Source organism: Carassius carassius, chromosome 34 (assembly GCF_963082965.1).
Source record: "Carassius carassius chromosome 34, fCarCar2.1, whole genome shotgun sequence".
In the NCBI taxonomy this organism is placed as follows: Eukaryota; Metazoa; Chordata; class Actinopteri; order Cypriniformes; family Cyprinidae; genus Carassius; species Carassius carassius.
In genome coordinates this window covers 29454224-29477844 of record NC_081788.1, presented here as the reverse complement: position 1 = coordinate 29477844, position 23621 = coordinate 29454224, and the positions used below count along the sequence as shown (strand labels likewise).

Here is a 23621-nt window from a genome sequence, read left to right as displayed (position 1 = left end):
TAAACCCACTTAAAAAAGCGTGTGGACACGTTACAACTTAGTTTTGTGTCAGAACTTTTACACTTTCATTCATAAATTCACCCCGTCTGTGTTTGCGAAATGACTGAATCGCGGAATCCAGTCAAAATACAACTTGCTGTATAAAGCAGAACGTCACGGAATTTGGCTATTTTTGAATGAATACATCTACATTAGGGCTGTAAAATGAATCAAATATCGACATGGACTTGTGTATATGAATATTAAAGTTAAAAGAGACTACAATTGTTCTACGTGTCTCTGGGAATGAGTGCTCAATATGTGCATTTTTGTCATTCAGATACACACGATGTTCGCAGTGTTTTCCCCCACGCCGACTCCGCCCTTGCCACGCCCCCAGCTATGACTAGATGCCAACTGTAGCTATAGACCTTGGAGTTGCCCGGATGTTGGGTATCAGGGATGGTTGCGCAGTGACGTCACTCACAAAGCTTTAAGAAACTTGCCTTACATCACTGGAAGGACAAGTGGCCTCAAATTCAATTTGGTCTGCAGCCCATGGAGACGTTAGGAGCCGGACTACGCAAATAAAAACGCAAATGCTTCTTCCATCGCGCGTTCGCGTTTGAAACGCCATCTTTTCACGCGTAGGGAGGCATGAAGCGCAAGAGCGAGCGACGGAACGAGTCGAGGAAAAGACTCCGCGCGTCTCTGAGGGAGCAGACGGATTCCAAGCGCGATATTTACCTTCCTATCACAGGTAAACAAACTACAGACACGGCCGGAATGATCTGAAAGGGTTAAACCGCCGCTGAGGTAGTCAAGTCTCGACGGACAAATCCTGTCAGTGGTTTGTTTGGCGGTTTACTCCACGGGATGGCCGTTTTAACACGAAAGATGAGATCACATCACAAACTAATTGCTGTTTATGTAGAGATTAGTGTTGATTATATGTCAGGATAACTCTCTAATGGTGTCTGTGTAACATTAGAAACGGAACGAGCTTCTTTGTTCTGTTCGCTCACCGCGAAATGAGTGTAATAATGGATCATTATAATAATAGTGAATCAAAGCTTTCAGTCAGAGTTATGTGAGATTCTATTGGCCAGTCGGCTCTTCTCTCTTAGCAACGGCTTGGGCAGCGTGCCAATTAGAATCGAACACTGCCTGCTGCTCAATTTAAATTCTGGAGGGAGGAGCTTCATGTTATTGACGTGTCAGCGGTGCGTCTGTGAGCCAATCAAGCGCGGGGAAATGGTTTAACGTTGCGTTGGATTTTTAAACGGAACTTTATTCAGACTTCAGGCCAGAGGCAGATCGCTCGCGTGGCGTTATTTTTTTCAGTTTTAATTTAATATTTTTTTATGCAGGTTTTCCTGCATAAAACAGGTTGGACAAGTAAAATATATTTTACGTTCTTTTAAATTCGCTGCATTTTGCATTATTTCTTCAGGGGTCGACCTAAATTAACGTTACACTGTTTTGTTTGAATTTGTAAATGTGTGTTGGGTTTATTATTATTAAACTAAACCGAGATTAAACAATGCTCCGGAACAATGTTACAATAGAAACATGTGATCTGTCAAACTGCGTCGAGTTCATTAAAGGTGAGGCTCCTATTTCATTGTCTGTTTTTTCTTATTCGTGCACATATTTTGTTCTCTCACGGTTTGTTTGAGAACTCACTCCAGGATTTAAACCAATGCATGCCAATCACAAGTGTTTATATTCACAGACTGCATGCAATCTGCTGTAAGTACAGTCACTGTGAGAGATCGCTGTATTGTTTGGACTCTTGTTTTTCAGATCAGCTGTATTTTGCTCTTCTTCATCAGAAGGTGAAGAGCAGTCCTGACAGACACTGTTTCTGCATCGATGAAGAGCTTTCCTATGAGAAGTGAGAGTGCCTTTATGCATTACTTCTAAAATACTCTTGAATGGCTCATGATTAGGGACAGTATAAGTCAATAAACACTATAAAGTTGACTCTCCATCAATAATTTTTTTTTTTTGTTGAGTCTCAAATCTGATAATCTGAATCTTTTGAGGGATCAAATATGATAGTGTTTTTTCCCTGTATAGAAAAGCCTGTTAATTATACATATAGTTTCTATGGATTGTACCAGACCTTTATCAATGACATCTTTGATTTTTTATATTTGAACAGCTTCTATGCAGACTTTGGCCCGCTCAACCTGGCCATGTTTTATCGCTTCTATTGCAAACTTAACAAGAAGCTAAAGGTAATGACGCTTCATTATGCTGCCACAACATTACACTGTTCAATTAAGCAGTCTTTGTATGCAAGCATGCAAGTGTTGGTGTAACTGTATTGGAATGTTTTTAAATTTGTGCTCTTCTAATTCAAAAGTCTTGTGCTCTTGCAAAGAAGACAATTGTGTTTTATACCTGTGGTGACCGAAAGAAACAAGCCAATGCTGCGTATTTGATCGGCTCTTATGCTGTAAGTTTCCCAATCCAGCTTTATATTTACTTTTTTCGTTTAGCCTAAAGACTTCACTTTCATGAAAGTGCAGCCTGATGAAATGTTCTTCATTTTTTTTGAAGTGCAAGTAAAATGTTGCTTGTTTTTTATTTTGATATTTAGACGTGGAAAAGTCACCTTTCTCCTCTTTCAGGTAATGCATCTACAGAAAACACCAGAAGAAGCGTACAGCCTTCTGCTCTCTCAAAATGGATCTTATCTTCCTTTTCGGTAATTTAAATGTATCCCCTTAGTTATTTAAGAATATCGATTTCATTTAATACCAAGTTTTTCTGGCCAAAAAAAATCAAAACATGTGGGCCTCAAGGAAAATACAAAATCTATTTAAATCAGTAGTGTCTACAAATCTTATTTATTTTGGTTAATTTCTAGATTTCTGTTCATTTTTGACTTAATTTTTTATTACATTTAACAGAGATGCATCTTTTGGAGCGTGCATGTTCAATCTGAATATCCTTGACTGTCTACGGGCCATTCACAAGGTAATCCAGAGTCTCTCTGATGCTTCATCAGGAGTGTTTGCTGATCGCATTCCGTGTGTTTCAGGCTCTCCAGTTCGGCTGGCTGGATTTCTCCAAGTTTAATGTGGAGGAATATGAACATTATGAGGTGAGTTTGTGGTGTTGTAGAATCAATAAAGGTTAAAGAGTTCAGCCACACACTGAGAGACATGATGCAGATTTATTTATTTATTTCCAGCGGGCAGAAAATGGAGATTTCAACTGGATAATTCCAGGAAAGTTTTTGGCTTTTAGCGGCCCTCATCCAAATAGCAAAATTGAGAATGGTGCGTATAAATTGGCTTGATCACCCATTATACTAATGCTTTGAAATAAGAACTGGAATCGTATATTTGTTTTTCAATCAGGATACCCTCTTCATGCCCCTGAAGCGTATTTCCCCTACTTCAGGAAGCACAACATCACCAACATCATCCGGCTCAACAGGAAAATGTACGACGCCAAGCGTTTCACAGACATGGGCTTCAAGCACCACGACCTGTTTTTTGTAGACGGCAGTACGCCCAACAATGCCATCGTCACCAAATTCCTGAACATCTGCGAGAATGCAGATGGAGCCATTGCGGTCCACTGCAAAGGTTCGGATATTTCAAGCTTAAAGGGACCGTTCACCCAAAAAATTGTTGGCCCATGATTTACTCACCCTAAAAACCATTCTAGGTGAACATGACTTTCTTCTTTCAGACGAATACAATCGAGTCATATCTAAAAATGTCCTGGCACTTCCAAGCTTCATATTGGCAGTGAATGGGTGTTAATAGTCCAAAAGAAGTCCAATAAACCCCATCCATCCATAATAAAAAGTGCCTCATACAGCTCCGTTGGGTGAATAAAGGCCAATCAATGCATGTTTGTAATAAAAATAGAAATTTTTAAAACATAAACTGTAATCTCTATCATCCGCTAACTGTCATACACTCATTCATTCCGGCGAACGAAGTGGGACAGATTTGAAAATGTAACTGCTATACTGTCGCGAAATGTAGTTTTAAAGGAGTAGTTCACTTCCACAATGGAAATTCTGTCATCATTTACTCACCCTCCACTTGTTCCAGACCTGAATGAGTTTTTATCTTCTGTTGAACACAAATGAAGATACTTTGAAAAATGTTAGTATACAAACAGTTGATGGGCATTGTTGACTTCCAAAGTAGAAATAAAAAAATACTATGGAAGTCAATGGTGCCCATCACCTGTTCATATACTAACATTTTTCAAAATGTTGTCTTTTCATTCTAAAGTGGACTACTCCTTTAACAGTTTTTCTGGCAAGAATGTAGTTGATTGAAATTCAAATCTGTGGTTTATTTATAAAGAAAGTGTTTATTTGAAATACAGCACTGAGTTTGTAGCATACGTTTGACTGAATAGTTTGCGTTTGTCTTTATTTCCTATTATATAAGCCTCTTACACTTAAGTACACTTGAGCTGAGCTGAGTGACGTTATTGAGTACGCTGCGGTTCGTTTAGTTTCGCACTCTTGAGTCGAACTTGCCAAGTCAGAACTTTGCATACTTGGTATTGTGAAACGGCTACTGTCTCTATGAATCGAGTTACTGAATCATTGACTCACTCGATTCTTTCAGTAATGAATCCCTGCTGTGTGTTGATCAGAGACACTCAACAGTTCTGCTGTGGCTTGGTTTGGAGCTAATTTAATTTCATTGCAAAAACAATGTTGACAATATTGTCTAAAATATAGCCGTATTCTTGTTTATTGAATTGCTGTATAATATTTGTATTTATGCAGATATTGGATATTTATTTATTTTTTTCACTCGTATCTTGAATTTTAGGCTCATATAACTGCTTTCTAATAGACTCATGTTCATCAGACACTGCATCAGTGGAAGATGACGGACCGGTCTGGACGGAGCACTTCATTAAATGAAATAATTAGTACAACACGTTAAAATAACAGCCCTACTTTAAAACTATTCTGCACAAATGTCCATATAATCGTTGCATTCATTTTATTGCAGGATTCAGCAAGTCCATCTCAGTTCATCAGTGGATCTGAGTCTTCTTGGTTCAGTTCCATTAGAAATATTAACAGGCAAAACCACCGTGTGTTTCAGCCGGTTTGGGCCGAACAGGGACACTGATTGGCTGTTATATGATGAAACACTTCAGACTGACGGCAGCTGAAGTTATCGCCTGGATCAGGATCTGCAGACCCGGTTCGATCATCGGACCTCAGCAGAACTTCATAGACAAGTGAGTCTTTAATCCAAAGCAATGGATCCATGTACCAATATGCATGGGATTTTCATATTAATGCATACATGTCTTAATGTAACAGAAAGCAGGCGAGTCTGTGGGCAGAGGGTGATTTGTACCGTCAAAAAATAAATGAGCAGGAAAACGGCTCAAGTAAAACACTAGTGGCTGGAATCCTATTAGGAGTGGAAGATATTTCCATTAATGGTACAAACAAGAATATTTCACAGAGAAAAACAGCCTCTGAGACGGTGAGTAGATCTATTTATTCCGGAACATCCCATGGACATGAAAAGATCAACATGCAAAGCAGCCATTTTTGTTTTTACGTGGCATTGCTTGAGTGATTGTTAACCAGATTTAGTTTTTTCACTGGTTAGCACACTGAGGAAGAGGAAGAGGAGTGCAGGGGACTCACGCAAGGCGACAAACTGAGAGCTCTGAAGAGTAAGAGGCAGTCCAGAGCAGCCACGGGTTCAATATCGTAAGTTCTTCTCCATTATGTCACTCTTCTGTCCATGCATTTACATGTAGACATCGAGGCCAGACGGTACATCTCCACTGGTGCGGAAGAAATCTGATTGATTGACCCTTCAGTATGATCCATGATTGATTTCAATAGTCATATTTTTATCATTTTTTTATGATTTCAGAGTAATGCATACTAGCCTATATTTCAAATTGGCAAGTTTACTTAGTGATTTATTAGACTTGTGATCTTTGATTGTTCCTTTATTGCTACAATGAATGCATGCAAACTTCATTTGAAACCTTGATTTAAAAATGTAAGCCTGACATATAAAGAGTTTTTGGAATGGAGCAGTTCATCGAGCCATTAGAAAGATATCGAAAAAAGTATCATATCTGATGCATCAGGCTTTCATGGCTCATATAATCGGATACAGTGAGAATATGGAGGAAACAGCTCTATTTTATTCAAAAACTCAAACTGAGCAAAAATATGCAATTTAGTGTAGAAGCTGATATTTCTCTGATGCTTGTGATGTAAATCAGTGAGATCTTTCTAACAGTAGAGTGGATCTAAATATGAGTCTGTGCTCTATATCTCCAGTAATGTGTGTCAGTGAGATGAGATGTAAATGATCCGCACATATAACACAGTGATTGAGAGCTGAAGAAATAAAGGCTCCTCAGAAGATGTGAGATGTTCTGGAGGCTTTTGAAGATCATTCCTCCGCTGAGGAACAGTGAAAGTAAAGCTTCTGGAAACAAACGCTCCTCAAAAGATCCTGAGGATCAGATTTGAGACTCTAAAACATGATTGATGGAGAATCAGGTAAAGCTGAGCTGCTTCAGTCCAGGAAGAGTTCATCTGGAGATATTACTGACCTTATTCTGACCTTTACTTGATCAGAATCAGACAAGATTTGACTGGACATTTAGACAATTATACTTAAACTCTAAACTATCAGTGCGACAGCAAAGTTTTAATCTTAATGATCATTAAGAGGCCTATTTAACAGCTTTATAGAGTTAAGAACCAAATCCACCAGCATAAGAGCGCCATTTAAAATATACATTACAATCTGGGCCCCAGTGGATGTGTACAGTTTGGAGAGAGTAGCGCGTTAGACACTCATCCAGTCAGATGTCATGCATATGTAGTGGTTTTCACGTGTTGATGGATGTTTAAGTGTGTGCATGATATGTTAGACTAACTGCATGAGTTAAAAACCTCAGTCTTCCTCTTAATGATTGTGCCAGCGAGACGAGAGACTCCAAAAGCCTTTTATCACACGGCAGGCGAATGGTAGTAAAGTGCTGCAGTTTGCTGGGCTCGCTGTGGCCCGACTGTTGTGTGGCGTTGAAATGGTAGCAGAATGACGGGGCGTGAGAGACACCCGTCAGGTAAGTCCTGAGATGTGACGCCATCATCGCCCCGCGTAATGAATGTGAGACTGTCGCAGCTCTTCATTTCATCTCGTCTCATTCTCTTTCCCCGTTCACTGAGAACCAGCGTTTTTAAAGCCAAGACTGTTTTTGGAAAGCGTGTTTATGGGGTCACAACAAAAGTGTTCACCATAAGTGTTTTTCCATGTAGAAATCTTCCTTTGCATGTCCTGGAAAACTAACATTTTCATTAATTTTTGTGTAACAAACATGCATGAGAGCATCTCACAAGGTCTTTGCTGTGCATGGTGTTGTTTGATGGTGAATGTGCTTGATTTGTCATCTGCATGAAGTGTATGAACTGCTTTGTGTTATTGTAACACACTGTGGTCATTTTGCTTTGATCGTCTTTTTCGTTTGCACTGCAGACTGGATCTGATCTCAGATGGCGAATATAGATTCAGTTTACAATTGGAAACCATTTCCATTTAGTAGGCTTGAGCTTTGTAATATTAAAGTGCCTATAAAAGAGCGTTAACTCTCTTTGTTGGGATATTACGGCACAAAGTCATGATCAAAAAATCCTGAAAGATATCCGCAAACCCTTACAACGCATCCAGGTCTGTTTTGACCAACAGAACATTTTTTAAAAAGCATAGTTTTTAGTAGGAGAACAAAACTTTGCAAATGATTAAAGACCCTGTTCGGGTCATTATTGACCCGGTTATGTATTGAGTCCCATTTGATGTAAAAATATTATTTATGAAGTAAAATACATTTAGACCTTTCCCAATATCTCACTCACAATTGAGTTTAATTTTGTTGAAAAACATAAATATGTAATTAATTACTTTTACATCTGAAAGTGAAAGTTTATGCTAGAAGTGCAGGGAAAACAATTAAAATGGGGGGAAAATTATTTTGTTAGAAGTAAATATGTTGGTTTCTTAAATTTATTATTTTTTTAACAATCATGAGTTATAAATTCAAAAGAATTTAATTCAATATTAATTCTTATTAGAACCAATGGGGTTAATACTGATAATTCTCATATTATAGGTTCTTATAAAAAAAAAAAAATTCTAATCTATATTGAAAATATATAATTTGCATAGGTTTTCCTCTTTTTTTGGAGTGGGGGGGGGCATTGTGGTTCTTGTGTAATTAGAAATTTTGAAGAATTTCTTAATATATTAATAATTGAAAAGGGATAAATGTATTGGTGACATTCAATTAATTTTTTTCCACATTCACTCATTAATGAGAAGTTGCTGATGAGATACAATATGGTTTTAACTGAAAAATGTTAACTTATGACTATTTTATACAAAATAAAGATTCTTTGAGTCCAAACAGACTGGGAGTGCAAAATACTATTCAGATTCTGAGGGTTAAAGCACATGATCAGAATTCATGCTGTAATCGAGGTGTGAACAGGCAGAAGTGGAGTGAATACAGTTGTACACACTCTACAGATCCATCCAGTGTGCGGCGGGAAAAGATGAGTCTCCAATCTTTCGTTCCTTCCTTGTTTTTGTTCTGAATTTCGCCCCTGTGTCTAGACGGCCACTAGCCATGCTGCTCTCTGCTCTCTGTAGCGTTGTCTTCTGCTGGATGTTGTTTGGCTTCCCTTCCATCCATTACTGTATAGACGGGGTGGGATTGTAAATGCTTTCTCTTAAGCCCGTCTCTGGACTGGAATGCTGTAAGTGTCTCGACAGATCATCCTTTACAAATATCACAGGCTTCCCGACAACCGTCAATCTGAGATCAAGCATCGATTGATTCATTTCGGTTTGATTTCAGAAGAGATACACTCTATTTACAGCATTACACAAAATAATCGACTGGTTTTATTATATTAAAACAAAAAAGGCCATAAAACTACCTGAGTTTCAGCAAAGAACTTGAAATAGAAGTTAATGTGGCCTTGTAGTTGAAGGCTTTAAAAGCAGAAATGTCAGACTCCTGTTTTTATGAAAGCACTTGAATTCATCTTTAGTTTATTTACAGATGAACTGGTTGGAGATTAGCATCAAATTAATATAAATTTTTCTCTGCATGAAGATTACCTTTCTGGTAATATTACATGCATAATGCAGAAGTTAAAGTTTTTTTAATGTCATATCATTAAAATACTATATTAGATTTTGTTCATATTTACATTTAGATTTTGTTTTTATATGGATTTTATTTTAAAATTAAAAAATATTACTTTTTTTGTGTCTTGTTTTTTATTTTAAGTACATCAAGTTAATCTTAAGACCTATTTCAGATAGTTTCCAAAAACATTTTCTTAAGTTTTATTTTATTTCAACATTTTATGAGTTAATTAAATATTTGTAACACAATAAGGTTTCATTTGTAAACATTAGTTAACATGCACAAACAATAAAAAATAATTGTAAAGCATGTATTAATCGTAATGTATTAACATTTACTAAAGCATAAAAATTGAACAAATATAGAACAATTTTATTTTAACATTAACAAAAACTAATAACTACTGTAAAAACACATTGCTCATTATTAGACCTTACTGTGAAATATTTGCATAATATACATTTATAAAACTACTTGTATAGCAAGCTTAGTTTGTGAATTTTACTTTAATCTGTTAATGTGTAATCTTTACATTTTGTGAATTTTTTTTTTTTTTTTGAGTCAGTTATTTCCTGTGGTATTAAACATTGACTCACATGCTGCTTTTAATAGATCTTAACGTGTATTAAACCCAGAATATTACTGTGCTCCTTTCTGAAACGCTTCACTTCAGTTTAGGTGTGTTGAGTTTTACAAGGCTAAACATAATGGGACTTGATTTGTCTGTGCATTAACTGCATTTTGCTGAAGCTCATGAGAATGTGTCATAAATCATGCATTGATTTTTTTTAGCTTTAATGTTGAGCTGCAGGTAAAATAAGCTCCCTTATCTGTGCTTACTTTATCACACCACATTGTACACAATCTGATCATTCATTCAGTAAACATAAGACCAGTGTCACACACGTTATGTAACTGGATCATGTTTGATGAATGTGCTGACGGGGGGATAATCTGGTTCCTCTCAAGGTTTTTCCTCTCTTCATCAAATGGTCTTATGGAGTTATTCTCCTTCATGTAACTCATTTGAGGCTTTAAAGGATGATTTTGAATCAAATGCTACATGTATGAACATGCGTGATGATATCATGTGTAACAGGAGGGATGTGGAATCTCTCTCCGCATGCGTGATGCTCTGTCTGTGCATCAGAGAATCCAACGCATCAAAGCTCCATCCTTTTTTATTTTTAGCCATTTTGCTTGTTTTCATCACACTGAACTTTTGTTTTTTCTTTACCTGCAGGTTAGAAGAAAATACTATTCACACCAAATCAACACCAAATCCATTAAGGTAACATTTCTTCTTTATTTAAATAAGATCTTGTTATATCCTTGCTTAAATGATTGAAACTCAGTAAATGTATCTATCCAGCAACACTCTAGCAACTAGACAATCAAACATGGCAACCACCCTGAGTACCTTAGCAACCACATAGCAACATCCTAGCAACCACCCTGGGGACCTAGCAACCACATAACACCCTAACAACCACCCAGAATACCTTAGCAACTGCATTGCAACACCCTAGCAACCCTGAAAACCCTAGCATTTAACAACCATCTTAATTTTTTATCTGTACTATTGTTTATTCAAACTTCAGACTTCTTTAACTGAAAACCTTCAAACTACAAGCTTTTAAACCACTTCAAATATGCTTTACCAAGCCAACTTCAAAGTTTGTTCACAAACTTGTCTAGTTATTACTAATTATTATTATTGTAAATTAGTTATCATTCTCTCTCTCTTTATATATATATATATATAAAATTTATATTAAATTTTTTTTTATTTGTGTGTATATATACACATGTATAAAATAAAACTATCAAGTGAATCTGTAAAATATCTTCCATACAGCTCAGACAAAAGGAAAAGAGCTCGGGCTTCCCTTGGATCCAGCAGGACCAGTAGGTTAGTATTTTACTGAGTTTTTAAGCCTTTTGCGCTAAAGCGACTTGCGTAAGTCTGACATCCATATTCACAGTTGACGTTTTCCTTTCACAGCCCTTTACAATCAAGGCTCGCCAAGTCTTTAGGCAGCTTGCACGTAATGGCCTGTGAAAAGGATCATATGTTTTCTGGTTCAGTGGCCAACAATATTTTCATTAAGGAGTCAAACTTGCTGACGGGAAGAGCAGGCATCTCTGGTCTTTGCTTGCACACTGTCTGCTGATGGATGATTCACATTAAATGACTCCTACAGGATCCCAAGCACACTCAGTCTGTGAGCATGACTCGGAGTCGTTTACTCCTGGTTGTAACGTGTGTTTCATGCATCATCTGTGATCAGATTTATGCATGATGATATTTTAGGCTTTTAAAGCTGCGTAGTTTAGGTTTGGAATAATTACCATTTAAAAAAAAAAATTTTTATGCTCACCAAGGCTATTTAATAAAAAATACAGAAAATGTGACGTTATTATTAGAATGTAAAACAGCTGTTTTCTAGGGGTGGCACGGTTCGCTGAAAAAAACCTGAACTGCTTGGTTCACCACACACGGTTCGGCACGCGCTAGGACCGCGGTTCAACTTAAATCCGACAAAGCACCTGTAATATGGTTTGCTATAAATAACACGTAAAACAAACAGGGTTCAGCTAATATACAGTATGTTTCTGTTAATGGATGTGCATTCTGGCTTCCCAGACATTACAACAACAGCGATTTAGAAAAAAAAAAAAACCTTGGACAAACCATGCACTCTTGATCAATGCTAATTCAGTATGCTGGAATATGAGCAGTCATTTATTCCGTCATCACCTGGGTGCTGATAGCGCGCGCACACAGATGAGATCTGAACAGCACGCGTTAATGTGTTTAAACTAAACGCATTTAAGCTTTGTCAGTTTACACATTTAAGAGCCAGAGGACGTGAGCTCGAGTGCGCAGTGAGATTTGTGCATGCGCTCATCCGAAGCACGCAAACCAGCGCCTCAGATCGCATCCAAATATTAAGCTCTCTTTGAAGTATTGTGTTTAAATGGACAAATTCTGACAAAAGTTATATCAGAAGGTAAGTATCCTATAGCAGACATAGCCGCCTGAATGTAGGCCTGCTGTATCAGTGCACTGGATCAGTGCATGCTCGTAAAGTCTTTATATTAAGCAAACAGCAGCAACAAAAACACTGCTCTTGATTAAAGCTTTTGTAACTAATAAAGAATACTCTTTTTATTTTATACAGTCCAATATTTAATGCTGTTTTACATTTTGATTAATTTATTCAATTTCTACCTAAAAACTAATGCTAGACCTACTGTACCTAAAAGAAATAATAATAAATAAAAACTGAAAATCAATGTTTATTTTTATTTTAATTGTTTTACTCTGTTGTATTTATTTGTGCTGTTGCTTGTAGTTGGATGGAATATTCTTATTTTTATTAGAAAGTAGTTTTTCCATAAACATAGCACAAACCGAACTGTACCGAAAACCGTGAATCTAAAACCGTGAAACAAACCGAACCGTGAAAAAATTTAACCGTGCCACCCTACTGTTTTCTGTGTGAATCTCTGTTAAAATGTAATTCATTTCTGTGATGTGCAGCTGTATTTTCAGCATCATTCCTCCAGTCTTCAGAAATCATTCTAATATGATGATTTACTGCTCAAGAAACATTTCTGATTATTATCAGTGTTGAAAACTTTTTTTTTAATACTTTTATTCATTAAGGACACATTAAATTGCTCAAAAGTCCCAGTAAAGACATTTATAATGTTACAGAAGATTTCGATTTCGAATAAATGCTGTTCTTTTTAACTTTGTTTATCTGTGAATCCTGAAAAATAAAATGCATCACAGTTTCCACAAAAATATTGTGCAGCACAATTGTTTTCAACATTGATAATAATCAGAAATGTTTCTTGAGCAGTAAATCATCATATTTTCATGATTTCTGAAGATCATGTGACACTGAAGACTGGAGGAATGATGCTGAAAATACAGCTGTGCATCACAGAAATGAATTACACTTTAACAGAGATTTTATGCATTTAGCAGACGCTTTTATCCAAAGCGACTTACAGTGCATTCAGGCTATCAATTTTTTACCTATCATGTGTTCCCGGGGAATCAAACCCCCAACCTTGTGCTTGATAGTGCAGTGCTCTACCAATTGAGCTACAGGAATATAGAAAGGATTCACATAGAAAACGGCTGTTTTAAATTCTAATAATATTTATCTATTTTTACTGTATTTTTTATCAAATAAATGCAGCTGCAGGAGAGATTTTTCAAAAACATAAATTTGTTCATTGCCTGAGATTAGTGAATACCAGTTATGAACGGGCCTCTATTTAATTAATTTCGTCTTTCTTTGAATTTTTAACAGGTTTTTATATTTTCACTGCCTTGCCAACTTTACCTGTAATAGACGATCTCTGTCCCGAAGAAGGAAAGTGATTTCTAATAGTGCTGTATTTTCTTATTTTACAGTAACTCCATCCCCAAAGCTCGATTTCCTCTCCTCCGCTGAAGGACCCAGTAAAGACCAACATCACTGATATCACCATCACTTTACTCCTAGTCTAACTGATCTACTATAAATTGTTGTTTTACTGAGAAATCGGCAGATGTTAACCATTTTTATTTGATCAAGAGAAAGCAAGGAGTTTATTTTTAAATCAGAGAGCTTTATGCATCTGTGAAGTTTGACTTTATGCCATTGTAAACATCATGAGTGTCAGAAGCTGCCTTTGCCATTATGCATTGTTACTTAACCTGTAATATTGTTTTTTAATAATGTAGCTAGAAGTTTATTAATACTTACAGAAGTGTGACAGACTGTAAATAACCGAATATGAATCATACTGTGCTACCCGTAAATGAAAGCTGTATATATGCTGGAGTTTGATAGACTAAAATTACTGTTTTATTTGTTTTGTTTTTTTACTGTAAATAATGCATACCTTTTATTTTGACGATCAAATTTAAATCATGATTATTTCACACATGATTCAAATCCTTTCCTATATCTCTTTTAATAAACCCTTTCTGCTATGCAAATGTGGTTCTTGAATGAACATTGTTTCTATGTTTACTTGGATTTATCCTCCTGTCCCTTAACAGCACTTGCGTTTGGACCCACTAATTATCAATATGAATTTAAATCAATATGAGGGATATTATAGTTAACTAAAACTTAAAAAAAAAAAAAAAAAAACTTAAAATAACTGAAATTAAAAAAAAAAATTCTTCCAAGACATTGTTTTTCCATTTATTTTTTACTAAAATAGTATTATATTTGTAATATTAAACAATTAATTCCAAAATAAATTAAAACAATATAGAAACTTGAGTAAAATTCATATTACTCAAAAAAAAGGTAGATATAATTGTTCAGGTTAAGCTCGGATCTAACTTATTTGACTAGAAATTTTGTTATGACTGCAATCTCTAAAATAATTAAAAATCCTTATCCAGTAAACACTAATGTAAAAGGCACTTTAAAGTTTAGAATTAGCAACCGCATGGCAACACCCTAGTAACCAAACAAAATACCCTAGCAACCCCGAAAACCCTAGCATCTAACAACCATTTTAAAATTTCTATTTATACCATTGTTAATTCAAACTTAAGACTTATTTTACTGAAAACCTTCAAACTACAAGGTTTTAAACCACTTCAAATTGGCTTTCTCAAGCCAACTTCAAAGTTTGTTCACAAACTTTATTTGTCTAGTTATTATTAAATATTATTATTATTATTATTAAAAGGCACTTTAGAGTTTTAGGACACTTGTTTATAGTTTAATGATGGTCTAAAATGGCTGGTGTTTGCAGCTAATTTTAACTAGCAGAGAATTTAAGCATGTCTCCCAAAAAGAATTGCAATTCTAAAATATGACACCAAAAACTGCTTTATTGTTTGAGTCATTAATTTGTTTTCTAAATACATAATCATCCATAAATAGCACACATTATAAAATAAATAATTTAATTGTTTAAAATAGACATGACTGAGTGAAATGTGGAAATGATTCTAAAAAATTGTAACTATATATATATATATATATATCTGTGTGTGTGGTGTATGTTTTTGTTTTTCAAGGCGCCGAAAGAAATACAGCAGATGTTATTTTCACGCGGGAGCTTTTTATCTTAGAAAGAATCAAATAATTAAAGGCTTGTCATGCTTCACTTTGCTGTATGGAGACAGCTGCTGAAACACAATGAAACAAAAGGCGGTTTGGTTACGTAACTTTCGCGCCACCGTACCCGCCCGCCTTTCCCTTTAAATCGACCTAAATGTAAACATTATACGCGGGAGACGTTAAACTGCAGGAAGAGCGCACGCGGACCCACCCGTACAGCACACAACGCATCCTGTGATTGGACAACCGTCGCGTCTGTCAAGAAAGAGCGCGCGCTGGCACATTTTAAAAGTGTCGTGGCGTCAAAGCAAGGCGGTTGGCTGCGAGAATTCCACGGCGTCTGCCATTGGTTCTCTCTCGGCTGAATTCGCTCTTGCTCTCGCTGATTGGCTGGGCGCCGCGCTCGGGCGCGATTTCCAACGCGGGAAACCACCGAGCGAGCTCGTCTCACTGTAACAACTCCTGGCTGGCAGTGAGATCTCGGGATGAGAACGGAATCAAAGGCGCCGCGCCTGATATATGTAACATTGGGAATGACTGACTCTGTAATACAGCGAACAGCGGCGGCACGTTAAAGGCGGGATAATCCTCCAACTGCACTTGTTTACACTTTTATTTTTTAACTGAACGGTTTTAAGTTGTATTTTAACTGAACGTTATTTGCGATGGCTGACAGCAAACATCAAGTGATATTTTGTAACGACTCGCCGAAAAGAGTTCTGGTGTCCGTGATCAAGACGACTCCCATCAAACCGAGAGCGGCGGACCCCCTGATGCCCACAAGCCCCGGATTCAGTGACTTCATGGTGTATCCGTGGCGCTGGGGCGAAAACGCGCACAATGTGACTCTGAGCCCCTCACCGACCGGAAACAGCGGCTCTCCTGCCGATTCAGATGTCAACTCCTGCCCTGAACACCTCAAGGTGAGAATCAAACGAATGTTAAATCTCTATACTTTACTAGAGCTGTAAAACATACTCTATTATATAACACAAGTAAACTAATATATTTTTATTAGCACATATCTGTAAGTGAAGAGATTATTAACGCGTGTATTATACGCGCGCGCTCAGACCGGGATTTTAAATTCTCCTCCATTGTGCGGCAGCTGGAAGTTGGACGTGACGTCAGACGTGCGCGCCAAAATGTTAGCGATTTTGCTTCTAAAAAAACACTAAAATTACTGTTAATATAATATTTACACGATTCCTTGACTGTGAGATATTTTCTTAGCGTTTTGTTTTAAATGAGACTAGGAAACGTTTTTTACTCAGAACGTACATTTATAATAAGCTTGTATACTATTCATTTATGTAATGTTATTAACCCTATTTTATAAACTATTTAGTTTGCCGTAAATATATTTTTTAATGTTAATGTGGTGTGCAGTTGTATATAAATATATACCATTTACGTAATTATGACATGCCACTATCCATATACCATAGGATTATATATGTTATTGCATTAAAATCTGAATTATAATGTGTGGTGTTATGTTAACATGCTATTATTAAGTAATTACATTGTGGTGTTGTTTATTACATATGGCACTTTTAGCTGTTGGATCATTAGTTATTTTTAATATGAGGGACTGTTTTGTGTTATTAAATATGAACTTTACATATTTTTCTGTTTTTGTTTCTTTTGAGATGCAATTTTTAATAGCACTATAAAAATACCATATATTATTGTTCTCTTGCAATAATTAGTAGAGACAAATATTTCTATAGTGCTTTAAACAGGGAAAATAATGGGCCTAAATCACGTATGTGTAGTGTAGTTTATTACACAAACGCATCGCTTCAGGAGGCCTTTATTAACCGTGTGGAGCACTTTTAATGATGGATGAATGCACTTTTTTTGGGATTCCAAATCTCGACTCCCATTATAACTTGGAAGAGCCTGGACATTATTTAATACAACTCGGAATGTATTTTTCTTAAAGTATAAAGTCATGTACACCTAGGATGGCTAGAGGGTAAGTCATAAGGTCGTTTTCATTTTTGGATAAACTGTCCCTTTAAAGTGGCTGTGTTTATATTGTTAATTCTGTCATGACTTTAACATGCATCTTCCTGCGATCTTATTCCAGGACAGCATTCGGCGCGGACGCCCGCGGGCAGATACCGTCCGAGAGCTGATCAACGAGGGCGAGAACTCCAGCAGTCGCATCCGCTGCAACATCTGCAACCGCGTCTTTCCCCGCGAGAAATCTCTACAGGCGCACAAACGCACGCACACAGGTCAGTGCCGCCACATTGAGCTTTGTGTTCAGATCTCAGAGCGAGAGCATTGAGTGTCTTCTACATGTCTCAGGTGAAAGACCTTACCTGTGCGATTATCCGGACTGTGGGAAAGCGTTCGTCCAGAGCGGACAGCTGAAGACCCATCAGCGCCTCCACACTGGAGAAAAACCCTTCGTCTGTTTGGAGAAAGGTGAGCGTTAGCATTCACTCAAACACAAGTAGTATTGACTAGTTTCTGTAGTGTTCATTCTAGTCAGGCAATCAGCCCTAGTGCTAAACACCCGTTCACATTAGGGCAGTCACTAAGGATTATTTTGGTACAGAGTAGTCTGTCAATTATTCTGATGAGTAATCGGATCATTATAATTCCCTTTTTTTTAATATATATATATATATATATATATATATATATATATATATATATATATATATATATATATATAAAAATAGACCTAAGCGAACAATAGGCTTTAAAGTACTAATATAATAGCAGTGAGGCAATAATAATCAGTTCAAATAAATTACAAAGTGATTCTATTGTCTAAATGACAAAATTTTATATAATGTAAATGTAAATAACAAAACTAAATAGAAATTTTAAAACAAGCCCCAAATCAAATAAGTAAAACAAATAAATCTCTTCGTATAAACAAAATAAGGTTTGGTCTGTGCTCTTTCCATTTTAAATGAGAGGCAACCACTGCATTTTATTCATGATCCAAACAAAGATGCTGAATGCGACATGAGTAATTTTTAATCTAAGTTAGATTGTATAATTGCGAAATTAAAAAGGAATGATTTGGCTTCAGATTTGTGAAACAATACATAAAAATGTCTTTATGAAACAGAAACCGCAGACGAGCTGAACGAGACACAGATTCACTCTGGGGGTGGCAGTGGCTCAGGGGTCCATGTAGGTTTTCTACAAACCGGAAGGTTGGTGGTTCAATCACTGGCTCCACCTGACCAAGTGTGGAGGTGTCCTTGAGCAAGACACCTAACCCCAGCTGCTCCCGACGAGCTGGATGGCGCCTTAAATGGCTGACACCACAGTCGGTGTGTGAATGGGTGAATGTGAGGCAAATTGTAAAGCGCTTTGGATGGCCATGTGGTCTGATGAAAGCGCTATATAAATGCAATCCATTTACTCTGCCAGCAGGTGGCGCTTAAAGCATTTCCTTTGTTACCGCCGTAAACAAACCACTTATGAAAACTGCAGCAGGTGGATCTTAAAGCATTTCCTTGGTTACCGCCGTAAACAAACTGCAGTAGGTGGATCTTAAAGCGTTTCCTTGGTTACCGCCGTAAACGAACTGCAGCAGGTGAATCTTAAAGCGTTTCCTTGGTTACTGCCGTAAAACAAACTGCAGCAGGTGGATCTTAAAGCGTTTCCTTGGTTACCGCCGTAAACAAACTGCAGCAGGTGGATCTAAAAGCGTTTCACTGGTTACCGCTGTAAACAAACTGCAGCAGGTGGATCTTAAAGCGTTTCCTTGGTTACTGCCGTAAAACAAACTGCAGCAGGTGGACCTTAAAGCGTTTCCTTGGTTACCGCCATGAACAAACTGCAGCTGGTGGATCTTAAAGCGTTTCCTTGGTTACCGCCGTAAACAAACTGCATCAGGTGGATCTTAAAGCGTTTCCTTGGTTACCGCCGTAAACAAACTGCAGCAGGTGGATCTAAAAGCGTTTCACTGGTTACCGCTGTAAACAAAGCAGCGCTGCACTTATTAACGTTAATATGTATTATACAGAGGCAAGAAGAAAAGAAAAAAAACATCTAAACTTTTCTAAAGACCGTAGGTTCCCTTCATTCATATGAACTCCTAGTTGAATCGTGATTTGTTTAGCATTTCAACCAATTTGAATAGTCACTATTTTTCTGTATGTTGTAGGTTGCAGTAGCCGATTCACTCACGCTAACCGTCACTGTCCCAAACACCCGTACGCCCGGCTGAAGCGCGAGGAGCCCGCCGGGGGCCCCGGGAGATCACAGGGGGCTGATAACAAGGCTGTGGCCGAATGGCTGGCAAAGTGAGTAAATCATCAACACACACTTGTCTACAAAAGTGTCGAGTGGTTAGCCATGCTAGCAGACATCAGCTAATTTCCTGTCAATCAACAGTCACCCGCCCTTATTAACATGATGATCAATATCTCAGATGATCATGTTATGTTGACATTACATTTAATTACATTCCCACGTAGTATTTCTTAATTATCTAGTGAATTAAATACTTGAATATAATGAAAGCACAAATAAAAAGAGCTTGATCTCATTTGATTTTCTTTTTTTTCTTTTAGCTTTTATACTTGTTAAAGTCATTTCTATATAGCTTTTTTTCCCCAGTTTTAGTTATTTTAGTACATCAAGTTAAACTAAATAAAGATGAGACATGTCACCTTAGCAACAAGCTAAAATAAGTTAAAAAATATATTTTATTTTTGTATTCAAGTAATTTTGTTGTTGTTTTTCATATCTTTTAACATTTTTCATACTTTTTTTTTTAGTAATTTGAGTGCTTCAAGTTAATCTAAATAGTGTTTTTTGCAACATGCTTAAATGTTTTGGTTTTATTTTGTCCTTTTTGTAGGAATTTTGTTTTTGTCAGTTTTGTGATTTAGTTTATATATATATTAGTTGTTTCTATAAAAAACTTTGATTTTTGTTTTCTTTTTTTTGTCAAGTTAAATTTTTTTTTACTTTACTACAGTAATTTTTTTTTTAGTTATCAGTCAAATAATTATATTTAATTTTTTACATTTTTTATATACATTTCTTTTTCTTTAGTTTCTACATAGTTTTAACAAATTTAAATTTGATCTTTAAGTTCTAGTTATTATAATGCATCAAGTTAAACAAAAGAAAAACAAGAAAAGCCGCCTTTTTAAGTTTTTATCATGTTTATTTTTATTATTATTAATATTTTAAGGTTTTATTATTTTGAAGCCTGCAGGACCGTCAGAATGACGTGTGTGTGTGTGTGTGTGTGTGTGTTGTCAGATACTGGCAGACGAGGGAGCAGCGGACGCCTGCGCAGACTAAAGCTAAGACTCTGAGTAACACTGCTATAGAGGACCAGGAGCAGCAGGATCCTATGGACTTCCTCCTGTCTGACGAAGGTGAAGAAGAGGAGCAGGACGAAATGAAGAGCGGTGGCAGGCGTCTGCAAGAGCAGCGTGAGCGTCTTCACGGTGCACTGGCGCTCATCGAGCTGGCTAACAATCTCTCCGCATGAGCGACTTCCCTCGCCCTCCAGACCCTCCCGGCTCATATAAGCTACAAGCACCTTACTTTGCTTCCTGTTGTACCTTTAGGCTGCTATGATGGTAGTGATATCATTATATGAAGATTGTCTTCGTTTTCTCAGCTTGTTAAGGAGACGAGAGACATCTCGCGTTTGTTTCGTCGTGCACTTTGTGGAAACAAGTGTTTGTTTCTTTGATGTTTGTGATTTTTAGTAGGATTTGGCGTGTGTGTGTGTGTGTGAGTGTGTGTTTGAAACAGGGTGCAGTGACCGACCTGCTAAAGATGAAGACTTACTGACGGCGGATCGCGTAGTGCTTTCTTACATTAGTCCGGTTCGCTTCACATCGGTCATGTTTAATCATGTATTTATTCTCTATTTAAAGCCACCGGCTCAGGCTTCGCAATAACGTTGATAAAACTAACCAGCTTTAAGATGCAGCGTTGGTACACGCTTCTATACTAGTGTAAAGAGTTGATGGGTGAACCGAAGCACTTAGAATATTAATCTACAACTGTTTGACTCTCTCCCAAAGATCAAATTCAGATTCTGGATCCAGAAAGCACTCATTTGATCCGTAACACTACGTTCTGTTCACGTGCTTTACTCAGATGTTCGTTCGGTTCGAACACGTCTGCAGGTTTTATAGATTAGTTTGGCATCCGCGTGCAAAAACTGGAAGATGTTTCATTTTATAACTGAAATAATATATTCCCCCCCCCGAAATAAAGCATGAGCTGATCCCGTCACGACAGCAGAATGTAATCGAGCGTTTTATTCTGAGATGTTGTGTTCGCTGTGCTGAAGTTGTAAATGTAGACGGGCTTCTCCTCATTAGTGTTAGCACTTCAAGTCTTCTGTAAATAATACAAATTGTTCCTGGTTGTTGCATTTGTTTTTAAATAAAACACACAAGAGAAACTAAAGTAGCGTGTTTGTCTGGTTTTCAAGCAGCAAAACTGCATTCAATAAAACAACACTTAAGCACTGAAATACATTTCCATGTAAGAAGCAGTGAATCCCAATTTTCCTGGATTTCAAGACTTCAGAGTTAAAAAAAATACAACTTCTAACTAATCTCTATTGCTTGATTTGCTATGATTTGAAGCCTTGAAGAAAAAAAAGACTTCAAGACCCACTGAAACTATTTAATGTCATTTATGATATTATATAAAAATGGGGATATATAATTAGTTAAGATACTTTAATTGACCCGACGACTGTCTGTGGAGGTTTGTGCCGTGTTATAATAACTGCAGAGGATGATGGGATACATCACAACAAACCTGAAATGGGAAAATACTGGGGTTATAGATTTTATACACATATACATATATATATATATATATACACACACACACACACACACACATTGCCTTTCAAAAGTTTAGGATCAGTAAGATTTTGTTTTTTTTAAAGAAGTTTTATCTTTAAAAAAGATAAGTTCAAAGAAGTCTCTTCTGCTCATTAAGGCTGCATTTATTTGATCAGAAATACAGAAAGAAAACTAAAATTGTGAAATATTAGAACTTATAACAGCGGGTTTCTATGTGAATCTCTGTTAAAATAACATTCTAATATGTTAGAAACATTTTTATGCTGTTTATAAAGTTTTTAATTGCATTAATTTAAGAATCCTGAAAAAAAGTATCACAGCCTCCAAGAAAATATTAAGCAGCAAAAAAAATTCAACATTGATAAATCATATATTCATGATTTCTGAAGATCATGTGACACTGAAGACTGGAGAAATGATGTTGAAAATACAGCGGAGCATCACAGAAATAGATTCTAACAGAGATTCACACAGAAAACAGCTGTTTTACATTAGAATAATATTTCACAATTTTAATGTATTTTTCCTGTATTTCTGATCAAATAAATGCAGCTCTGATGAGCAGAAGAGACTAGTTTTAAAAACATTACAAATCTTACTGACCTCAAACTTTTGAACAGCAGTTTATATATAAAATACATTTTCGTTTTATGATGTATTCGCTCATTATTTACATTTATATAAATTATATAGAAATGATAAACCTCAGTATCCTGTGTTTCATAATCATAGTCAGAAAAATGTGAACTTTCTGAGCACAGATAAACACAAACATTATCAGCACATGAGCATGTCTGTTTATTTACCTTATTTTCTGTGTTCCTCCGAGTCCGGTCACGGAAAATAAATGTTTAAATATTGAATTAATTATAAATTACGACACACAGAATTGTGGCTGTCATCTATAAAACAAGCATTTAAAACTCTTACCTGCCCCATTCCGAGAAACATAAATGAAGGAAACCTAATAACACAATATAATTAGATCCACCTGAGAAAATGTCTTCAAACAGGACACGAGAGGAAGTTATCAATAGACCTGTAGAGGGGGCGGGGTCTTGGGGTGGGTGTGTCTTGGCGGCGCGGAAACGGTCTCTGATTGGTCGAGTTGAATGCGAGTCGGTTTAATAGTCAAGGTGAGTAAATTTACCATAGACTGTATAAAAACAGACAAACCCATGGAGGGTTTACAAATGCATCACGAAATGAGAAAACATGGAGCGTAAGAGAATCATGAATCAATTATTTTCAAATGAGATATTAACTAAATTAGCCACAAAGCAACTTTAACTTCTCTAACATAAATATATTATAATTATATTTTTAAACCTTAAATATTTCTGCCTTTTGTTTAATGTATTAGACATTTTTTGTTACAAAGGTTTTACCCCATTCAATCCGACTGGTCACAAAAAGTGACCATAGAGAAGTTTTTAATGTATAAAGCTCTAAAAATGTTAATGACTGGTGTTTTAGTGCATTTTCTACAAATATGGTAAAAAATGAAGATTCTCAG

General features: G+C 36.5%; 2 protein-coding genes across 8 annotated transcripts; both read left to right on the top strand.

Annotated features, from left to right (window-relative positions):
- Positions 1 to 436: 436 nt before the first annotated feature.
- On the top strand, positions 437 to 14185 carry LOC132115005 (dual specificity protein phosphatase CDC14B-like). Of its 7 annotated transcripts, XR_009425393.1 has the most exons (16): positions 438 to 739; positions 1786 to 1876; positions 2147 to 2222; positions 2351 to 2443; positions 2619 to 2695; positions 2901 to 2967; positions 3032 to 3094; positions 3185 to 3272; positions 3354 to 3584; positions 5085 to 5223; positions 5309 to 5477; positions 5607 to 5710; positions 8640 to 8782; positions 10424 to 10471; positions 11039 to 11092; positions 13616 to 13653. XR_009425393.1 is itself a non-coding variant. In XM_059523426.1 (15 exons), the coding sequence occupies exons 1-15, from the start codon at positions 637 to 639 to the stop codon at positions 11352 to 11354; spliced, it is 1572 nt and encodes a 523-aa protein (XP_059379409.1). In that variant the 5' UTR covers positions 437 to 636; the 3' UTR covers positions 11355 to 11429. The 7 variants fall into 7 exon arrangements, 6 of the variants coding, with proteins under 6 accessions (XP_059379409.1, XP_059379413.1, XP_059379412.1 ...); XM_059523426.1 differs by lacking the exons at positions 8640 to 8782; positions 13616 to 13653 and adding an exon at positions 11186 to 11429 and having other exon boundaries at positions 437 to 739; XM_059523430.1 differs by lacking the exons at positions 8640 to 8782; positions 13616 to 13653 and adding an exon at positions 11186 to 11429 and having other exon boundaries at positions 1815 to 1876.
- A 1333-nt stretch (positions 14186 to 15518) lies between these two features.
- LOC132115004 (zinc finger protein 367-like) lies at positions 15519 to 21695 on the top strand. Its single transcript, XM_059523425.1, has 5 exons — positions 15519 to 16195; positions 17368 to 17518; positions 17592 to 17711; positions 19417 to 19555; positions 20526 to 21695. Exons 1-5 carry the CDS (start codon positions 15938 to 15940, stop codon positions 20758 to 20760), a joined length of 903 nt encoding a protein of 300 aa, XP_059379408.1. The 5' UTR covers positions 15519 to 15937; the 3' UTR covers positions 20761 to 21695.
- Positions 21696 to 23621: the final 1926 nt, after the last annotated feature.